General features: G+C 37.5%; 1 protein-coding gene across 1 annotated transcript; it reads right to left on the bottom strand.

The window, feature by feature from the left end:
* Positions 1 to 2,530: 2,530 nt before the first annotated feature.
* LOC108982190 (protein FAR-RED IMPAIRED RESPONSE 1-like) lies at positions 2,531 to 3,660 on the bottom strand. Its single transcript, XM_018953493.1, has 2 exons — positions 3,331 to 3,660; positions 2,531 to 3,133 (listed from the first exon to the last, which is right to left on the bottom strand). Exons 1-2 carry the CDS (start codon positions 3,658 to 3,660, stop codon positions 2,531 to 2,533), a joined length of 933 nt encoding a protein of 310 aa, XP_018809038.1.
* Positions 3,661 to 10,341: the final 6,681 nt, after the last annotated feature.

Below are 10,341 nucleotides of genomic sequence, written 5' to 3'. Positions count from 1 at the left end.
GAGAGCAGGTGGTGGTGTCCCTAGGAAGTGGACCATTTAATTTATGAATCTTTTGGTTGTTTAAGATATTCAAGTAATGAGGGTCCTAAAGTTTCATCTCATTGGCTGTTAACATAGGAATTGAAAGTTGATTACAAGACCAATTTTCCATTATTGTTTTCCTTCTCTTTTATTTGAAATATTGGAGGTTTTATGAATTGTGTCTCATTCATAGCCTAATGAAACATGTTACTGAACCATGAATTTTGTTTTAAAGTAGTGAGAAAAGTCTAGACTAACTGAACCATGAATTTTGCAAAGGAAGGATTCGCACACTACAATATACAAACTCACTGACTATATTGTTGGAGGTGTTGTTGTATTTCGTTGACAGATTTAGAATGTCATCATTAGTTGCTTCAACATCTTTGCATAATCATACATCGAGTAATGCCCCAATGTGCAGCTGTGTGAAACAAGTTGTACTTAGAATATCAAATACTCGAAGAAATCCGAGGCGAGCATTCTTTGGGTGTCCATTGTATAATAAAGAGGCAGACACAATTAATAGTACTTGCGTGTTTCTATTTTCATATTAATGTTTTATTCAAAATTTTGACGTCAAACATACTTGATTATTTATTTATAATTAGGGGTTATCACACTGCAAGTTTTTCAAGTGGTCAGATAGTAGTGAATACAAAAAGCAAGCTCTTGTAAAGAGAGAAGCAGAATTAAGGAAAGAGAAATAACTTAAAAAGAGAGAAGCATAAGTATTAAGGAAAGATGAAAAACTTAAAAAGAGAGAATAAGAGATCGGAAAGAGGGAGTTGACACTCCATGACGATCAATCCCAGTTTCGCAATCAAGAAGCCAACATGCGGCATTCACGCAAACTATTTCATATACTTTGGCTAATAGCCATAGTTATTTACTTGTATTTGATACTCTCACTGCGTTGGCGAGTTTGTATTTATATCTTATACAAACTTAGCGTTTGTAAGTCGAGACTTTAAAATTATGTATTTGAGAGTTTATTCTGATTTGTATTTGATCTTCAATCCCGAGACTTTATTTTGTTTTAACGTGCCACTACTTTTTAAAAAAGTATGTATATGCATGAAATAACTTACCAGCCTGATCATTTTGTCAGAATATTTGACAGGACTAAATTACAGGTTTATTGATTAACTTTTTTTTTCACTTGGACATAAGAGGCAATATCAAACACAGTATAATCTCAACTCATAAACTAATGCCATTCACATTCAATCAAAACCACATAAATTGCGTACTTGGATACAAACTCAAATTTACTTAAATAGCGTACTTGGATACAAAATGTGCAAAACGTGGGCTCAAATACTAAGATATTATACAAAACTTACACTTTCACCACTAATACATAACATATTCCAACATACCAACACCAACACCAACACTCACATTCCTACAAATCACCCCTAACGCACAAATGCCAACAAACCACATCCAACACAAATTGTAACAAATCACCACCATCAACACACAACATAAGTAGGCATAATGGATATCTAAAATCTTGCTACAAGAAGCTTCTTGGCTTTCTTCCATCTGCCATCTCTGGCTGCATTCCATCAATTCCTAGTTGCATTTATGAACATAATAGAAGACAATGTAAGACCAACATAAAAAACCACGAACTATACAATAAAATGAATTCAAGTGATAATTGTACATTTTCTTGTGCCCCATCACTGGAGTTTGTACACTTTCTGGTGTTCCCATCACATCTTGTTGTCCAATTTCTTGATCCACCATAATGGGAGTTTGGGCATTTTCTTGCATTCTCATTCCCGATAAGCCGAGTTGGTTTCCACGGCTTTCCAATAATTCGGTATCCAAACTACACCTCTGACAACATAAAAAATAATTAGAGTTCACAAGTAAGTGGAAATAATAGTATATTATCAAATACTCGAAGATGAACATCAGGTAATAATGACAATAACTATGCTCTCACCGTTCTGCTTTTTCCCTTATCTTTTTTCTTATTCACAGCCTTAGTTTTAATTTTCTTCAATTGTTCCTCTATCGTCGACATCCTTCTCTCACACGGGGGTCTTCCCTTGCCTCTGACAACATGGGGGCTTAGCACTTTTTTGGAACATCCTTCTATGGCTACATTCACGGTACTTCTTCCAACATTGGAATATATGCTGTAGGGCTTCGAAGTGCACCATACCTCATTTATTGCATATAATTTTGAAATCATTTGCTCAGTATGCCCATCGCACGAAACTGCATTTGTTATTACCTCACTGAAAGTTTTCAATATACATTTATACCTAACAGTTTCGGGTCTCTGATCAGCAATGTCATAACTGCTCAAAATAATAGTATACTTACGTTTTATGTCTTTTCTCCACCAGTCTAATATGTACTTTTTCTGCAACTCATGGACTTTCTTAGCTGAAAAGATGGCAAAAATATGTCTATATATTATCATTTGCATCTCAAACAACCCACGAACACACTTCGCCTCACACTCGGCCTCATTAAAGTAAAGAGTTTACGTAACCTCCTTGATGAAATCTTCAGCCTTAACTTGATCATCGACCACGTAAGTTGCAATTACTTCATCCATTTTCTCGAAACGACAATGACAATATATCATTCCCATTATATCTTGTTGAACCTCCTTAAATTTTGCATTTGTGTATACATCTTGAAACTTCTTCTCAATAGCCAAGTGTGATATGCAATGAATAGTGAAGTTAACTGAATTAAAGTCAACTTGGTTTTTGTTCTTAATTTTTGTCTTGAGAGCATTGTTGAACTGATCAACAAACTCTTTAAAGTTTGTCCTAGCATGGACGTAGCCATCGAAGAAAGCATTCATGCTCTCACTGCATTGAGTTGTACTCATTCCAACCCAAAACGAGTTCTTTAAATATATTGGCACCCAAAACTCTCTTTCCGCATATAAGCTTTGCAACCATGCATTTTCATACAAGCTGAAAGTATCCTTGAGGCTCTTCCAAGAATTCTCAAACTCCTCGATTGTAAGGGAGTCATAGACACAAGATAACAACTTATTTTTCAGACCACATTTGTATTGACCATGGGAACCAAACTTCTCAGGGACTTTTGCAATACGTGTTACAAGCAATATCTATGCCACGTGTTGGGAAAGACAATGGCGATCGCATTTTCATTGCGTGATGATCAATTTGTAATAATAGTATTCAACGCTTTTCCATCCATGCAATCAAGCCAAGTTTTAAATAACCAAACAAACGATTTTGTATCCTCACTTGAAATAAGGCCTACACCCAAAATGATTGATTGTCCATGATGGTTTATACCCACGAAAGGTGCAAATGGCATTCCATACTTATTTGTCAGGTATGTAATATCGAATGTTACCACATCTACAAAGTATTTGTAGGCCCCTCTACTACAGGCGTCCGCCCAAAACACACTTTTCAGTCTATCATCCTCATCAAATTCCATCAGGTTGAAAAAGCCATCATTCTTGTATTGTATCCTTCTAAAATACTCAAACAACGCTTGAGCACCACCTTTACCAGGGCACAGGTGTCGTGCTTTATCAATATAGTTACGATAATCTTTTTCTCCAAATAGTATGTCATCAAATCCACCCGCCTCAGTCACAAAAGCATGGAAACTCTTATTCATACGTATGCCAACCTCATCATTTGTAACCAACACCCTCCTAACAAACTTATTAACTTCTCTGTTGTATCTGAAAAACTTGGATTTTCTTGGGCTGAGCACATGATTGTGTGTGTTAAATACAGATGTGACACAACTTCTCATCCTTTAACATGACATTCATCATTGCCTTGCAGTCTGTCTTGCTTGTTGGCGGAGGCTTTGAGACGTTTGACGCCCTATTTCATGCCTTGCCACCCCGAGCACATCCCACAGTGACATATTTCACAGTCCTATCTTTCTCTCTTTTACTCCTTTGTGTCATTACCGGAAAATTGCATCGCTTTCCATAATATTTATAGTAATTCATCAACTCATTATCCAACTCAAACAACATTCTTGGCTTTGGCTCCTTAATGATATCACCCCATCAGTGACAACCTCCTTGGTATCAACCGTATTACCTAAAGAGGTAGTAGACTGCGCTTCAACTTCTATCGAGTCTAATGTGGCCTCACTAATTTCTTCAACAGAGTTACTTTGTTGCACTTTATTTTCCTGTAAAATAGGAGAAAAAAGTATTATATAAAAAAATATGTTCTGGATAATGTAAAATACACTGCATGTGGAGAATCCAAGACATCACCTCACTGCCACATGGATATGAGTTGGTAGAAGTTGGAGGAACAAATACTGGTAAAGCCAAACACGAGCTAGCAGCGACACTAGCGCTGGTTTGTACACTAGAACTAGCAACTACACTAGAGCTGACACTACTTGTAGAACTAGACAGGAGAGCGGAAGTAGAAATCCATGGGTGTTGCTGCAATTTTTCAAAAAAAATATAAACATAAATAGTTAGACCAATATTTAAGTATAACATTAACTACAATAAATACTCTAAAAAATTATAACTTAATTGCTCCATGGATATGAGTAGGCAGTTGGAGGTGGTCTCATCATTGGAATGGCGGAACTATACAAGGTAGCAGTACTTGACACTACAGCGGAACTATTTAAGGCAGCAGTACTTGACTAGGCAACGGAACTACTCAAGGCAGCAATACTTGACGTGGTAGCGGAGGTAGAGTTCCATGGGTGTTGCTGCAGTTTTCCATAAAAAATTTAAACATAAATAATTAGATGAAATATTCAAGTTTAGAAAATTAAAGCATACTAACTACAATCAATATTCCAAGAAATCATCACCTGGTTGCTCTATGGATATGGGTAGGTAGTTGGTGGAGGTCTCATCATTGGTATGGCAGAACTATACAAGGTAGCGGTACTACTTAAGGCAGTAGTACTTGACGTGGCAACAACAGTAGAGCTCCATGGGTGTTGCTGCAGTTCTCAAAAAAAAAATTTAAAAATAAATAATTAGACCAAATATTCAAGTTCATAAAATAAAGCACATGAACTACTTTACCATCCAACGATCACCTAGTTGCTCCATGGATATGGGCTGGCACTTGGAGGAGGCACAAAAGGTGGTAACCACACATGAGGCATTTGACCGTAGTAACTTGGCATGTAATTTGAAAATTCTGGATATAGTGGTCTTGATATGTCCTAACATATATCAACATAATGTTAATCAACCCAAGTGACAATGACTACACATAAAATAAATACACGCCAACTGTTGAAAGATATTTACAATACCTGGGTTGATGGATTGGTGATAGGAGCTGTTATATGGGATGCATCTTCTTTCTCTTTCTCCATTTACCTCAACAATGAAACCAAGTGGGTGGTTGTTTAAACAAGATGCGCGCACCTACAATATTATATTAAAATGACTTTCAATATGGCAATTAACTTTTTTTTTTTCTATTACACATATATGGCGACCAGAAGTCAATATATCCATTTAGGACTTAGCTTAGCAGCATAATTTATTCTATACTTTTGAAATTAAAATTTTGTTCTATACAAGAAGTCAATCTTTACAAATATATAAGTAAAATGAAAAATCTTTACATAAATACTGCAGCAACACTGAATGCAACTTTTTACGATAAATCTTTATATAAATCTGCAGCAACATATATACACATTTTATACGATATTTTTCACTCAGCATTTTTTGAGTAAAAAAAATTACAATCAAGTTAGGCACTTTTTCAAACTGAATGCAAATGTCCATCTCGAAAAAAATCTCCCTTTCATGCATGACAATGCTTAAAACTTATCAACAAGAAAAAATAGAATAAAAAAATAGAAAGATCTCAAAAGAATTTTCCATTTTTTTCAAACAGCAAGTAACTTAATCAATGAGTTTGGAAAAAAAAAACTCAACGCGCTCTCACTGAAAAAAAAAAATGAAATGAGAGCGACGACGCCGAACCAAATGATATGAACCCGAGGGAACGGAATCCCTTGAACCCACAATCAATTTGAAAACCTACCCAAGAAAACCAAAATCAAGTAAATAGATAGAGAATCTAGACCCGATGAGAACTCATTTCAAGAACCTAGATTATATTAAAATCTAGACCCGTTGAAGAACCCGTCCCAAGAACCCAGATTACAAAGAAGGAACGCCACAAAGGTTGTGATTTGCCTTTGATAAGTTCAAAAGTTCAATTAAGAACAAGAGGAGTAAAACTCAACTCACAATGAATAAAATCATCAAATTTCATAAACTGATTAAAATGAGGCCACAAAGAGTATTTAAACCAAAACCTAATTAAAACCCTAGCCAAAACAAATCCTCATCTTCCAAAAATGCCCCTGAGTGAACAATGCCGCGGCTACAGTACGGCACTACAGTAACTCGGCTACAGTAACCCTAACCGTAGTTCCATAAAATAATAATTTTCCCAACATGTCCTTGCATAGGCCCTCTTAAGTGCTTCCCATAATAAACCCAATTATTCTAAACTAATAAAATAAGTAATTTAAATGAATTAAATAAATTGAAAGCCTTAAAGTGCCCAAAGTCTTTAAGTAATGTTGTTGCCCTTTCCATAGCTTATCAAATGAATCAAAACTGAATCTTCGTCATTTAAGCAGTTGAACTTGTATTTGGCACATCTGGAACTTGCAACATATCTTTAAGATTAGGCCCACCTTGGTTTCCATCACGAAACTTGCAATTATTTCTTTGTGTATCATTAGAAGTTTGTGGGGTTGTAGTCAAGTGGGATCAAGGCCAGCTCAATGGTAAGGCCATTTAGGCAATTGCCTAAGGCCCCCACCCTGGGTATGGTCCCAAAAATAAAAATGAAGTATTTTTTTTAATTCTTTTAAAATAAAAATAAAAACAATTTCATTAAATAAAATTTTAAATAATTTTTATAGTTTTCAATGCGTGCAACGCCCCATAATACTAAATTTAATATTTAATATACAATGATTTTTTTTGATAAGCAATACAATGAATTATTTATATTTTAAATAATTTTTTTAAAATCTTGCTAAATTGAGACACAAAATCTGCATTGAGGTCTCATTTTAAGTTGTTGTAAATATAAATTCACAAAAATAGTATTTAAAGATTTTAAATAAAATCTCATTTTATTGTAAAGTTTGAAAATATTCCATATAATAATTTTTATTTTATTGTATTATAATTATGAATAACTCATTTAAATCTCGCCTTAGGCCTCAATTTGTATTGAGCCGCCCTTGAGTGGGATGGTAATATTTATCGTCCATTGGAGCATCCAGGGGCATACTATTAATGTGGGACAGGAGAGTGGTAGAGAAAATGGAGGATTTTCTAGGAGATTATGTGGCGGCATGCTCGTTTAAGAATGTCATAGATGGGTATCAATGGGCGTTCGCCGAAGTTTATGGGCCTAACCTTGATCAGTCCAAAAGTTTACTTTAGGATGAGTTGGCCGGTATTGGCATTGTATGGGACCTTCCTTGGTGTATCGGTGGAAACTTCAACGTCACTCATTTTCTGAGGGAGAGATCGGGTGGTTTGGGTTTCAACTCACCTATGGTAGACTTCTCTAACTTCATCTCTGAACAAAATTTACAGGATCTTCCTCTTGCAGGTGGCTCTTTCACTTGATCTAGCAACCGAGATCTTTCATCTTGGTCAAGGCTTGACAGATTTCTAATTTCACTGGATTGGGAGGCTCAGTATCTGGTCCTCATTCAGAAGAGATTACCTAGGTTATGTTCGGACCACTTTCCCATCCTGTTGAACTGCAGAGGCATTCGAAAAGGTCCAAGATACTTAAAATTTGAGAACATGTGGTTGAAGTCTGAAGGTTTTCTGGACATAATACGTCAATGGTGGTCATTATACCATTTTCATGGCAATTCTAGTTATATTCTAGCCAGTAAATTAAAGTCTTCGAAAAATTATTTCAAGGAGTGGAATGCACAAGAGTTTGGTAATGTGGAAAGCCAAAAAATTGTTCTCTTGGAGGAGCTGAAGGGTTTGGAGGGTGTGAAGAGGAGAGGGTACTATCTGGAACCGAGTGGGCACGCAAAACTCAATTGACTACAGAAATTGAACGGGTCTCTCTTTTGGAAGAAATATCTTGGCAATAAAAATCACGTGCTTTATGATTGAAGAAAGGGGATAGATGCAACAAGTTTTTCCACCAGGTGGCCAATTCACATAGGCGGAACAATGCTATAGAAACTCTAATGATAGACAGGGTGGCCTCATCCAACCAAACCGAGATCTCAGATTACATTGTCAATTACTATGATAAGTTGTTTTCGGAACAGTTTTCGTGGAGGCAAAGATCTGATGGGCTGGCTTTTGATGTTCTTGATCTGCAAGCTTTGGAACAACTTGAAAGGCCATTTGAGGAGGTAGGGGTCAGATTGGTAGTTAATGGTATGGCGGGCGACAAAGCCTCAGGTCCTAATGGCTTTACATTGCCTTTTTTCAAACTTGTTGGGATGTACTTAAAGAAGATATCATGGGGGTGTTCCATGAATTTCATGGAAGTGGGCTGTTTGAGAAAAATCTCAATGCAACATTTTTAGCACTCATCCCTAAAACGACCAGCGCAGTAGACGTGAAAGATTTTCGTCCCATTAGCTTGGTGAGTGGGTTATACAAAATTTTATTTGAAGTATTGGCGAACAGGCTGAGCAAGGTGATGGAAAGTTCGATTTCGAAGCCTCAAAATGCTTTTGTTAAAGGTAGACAAATCCTTAACTCAGTACTTATTGCTAATGAATGCCTAAAGAGCCATATTAAGTCAGGAGAGTCGGGACTTCTATGCAAGTTGGACATGTAGAAAGCTTATGATCATGTCAATTGGGGATTCTTACTTTATATACTTGAGAGATGAGGCTTTTTAAATGGCGTACTTGGATCCATTACTGTATCTCTACGACTTATTTTTCTGTATTGGTGAATGGCACGTCAAAAGGCTTTTTCAAAAGCTCCCGAAGATTGCAACAAGGGGATCCCCTTTCTCCACTTCTCTTTGTTTTTGTGATGGAAGCTTTTAGTAACATGATTGCAGGTAGGGCTGTACACCGATGGGTTCGGTGTCGGTTTCGGTGCAAAACCGAGACACCACCGACGTCTGCTATGGGTCGGTTGAACCGGCCGAAACCGATGGTTTGGGGATAAAAAACCGATCATATCGGTCTTGACGTGCGTCGGCGCAGTCTTCGGTCCACCGTCGGCGTCTTCTGTGAAGGAGGAGGAACTGAGGAAGAGTGAAGAACTGTCTCGTCGTCGCTGCCATGGAAGAAGAAGAGAGTTGCAGAGGGTAGAGAGAAAGAAGATGATGCGGGGAAGAAGAAGAGGGGCCTGGGGGGGTTATTAATTCATCTTAAAACGGCGCCGTTTGGCTTTTAAGCCAAACGGTGCCGTTCTATTTTAATTTTTTTTTAACTTTCAAGCTTTAAAACGGCGCCGTTTCACTTATAATAAGTGAAACGGCGCCGTTTTATATACATATATTAAAAAATATATATAAATAGACCGGATCGGCCGGTTCAGCGGTTTTCCAGGGGTTCAAACCGATGCCGAACCGTCGATATCGGTTTTCCTTCTATTTCTCTCGACCGCCGACCGGTTCTGGCCGGTTCCGTGCTCCGGCGGTCGGTCTGATCGGTTCACGGTCGGTTCCGGCGGTTCCTGTACAGCCCTAATTGCAGGGGCAGTGGCGGGTGGTTTCTTATTAGGATTCTCAGTTCGTGAGGCAGCTTCAGGTTTGCTCAACATCTTGCATACTGATGATACTTTAATCTTTTGTGATGCTAAATATGAGCAAATTCGAGCTTTGAGGGCTCTTTTATTATGCTTCAAGGCCGTGTCAGGGTTGAAGGTGAATTTGGCCAAATATGAGGTAGTGCCAGTGGGGCTTGTACCCAATGTGGAGAGTTTGGCGTCCATCTTGGACTGCAAGATATCTCAGCTGCCCATGAAATATCTTGATCTTTCGTTGGGTGCAGCTTTTAAATAAAAATCCATGTGGGATGATGTGGTAGAAAAAATGGAAAGGAAATTAGTCGGTTGGAAGCGGATGTACTTATCCAAAGGGGGTCGGGTGACTCTCATAAAAAACACTGTTTCTAACTTACTAACATACTTCCTCTCATTATTCCCTCCAAGGTGGCTCATCGCATGGAGAAACTTCAACGTGATATCCTTTGGGGAGGGATAAAGGATGAGTTTAAATTCTACTTGGTGAAATGGGCCACAATTTGTTCTCTCATCAAAGAATGAGGCTTGGGTATTTGGAATTTGAAATCTTTCAATAATGTTTT

Source organism: Juglans regia, chromosome 8, assembly GCF_001411555.2.
Source record: "Juglans regia cultivar Chandler chromosome 8, Walnut 2.0, whole genome shotgun sequence".
Taxonomy (NCBI): domain Eukaryota; kingdom Viridiplantae; phylum Streptophyta; class Magnoliopsida; order Fagales; family Juglandaceae; genus Juglans; species Juglans regia.
Note: the sequence above shows the minus strand (reverse complement) of the source record. Positions and strands in the feature narration are given on the sequence as shown.

Bases quoted from the DNA above. Each gene is read 5' to 3' on its own strand.
- LOC108982190 (XM_018953493.1), bottom strand. From the start codon at position 3,660: ATGAATAAGAGTTTCCATGCTTTTGTGACTGAGGCGGGTGGATTTGAT. The intron at 3,134-3,330 runs GTGGGTATAAAC...CACGTGGCATAG, and splicing joins GAATGCCATTTGCACCTTTC to ATATTGCTTGTAACACGTAT.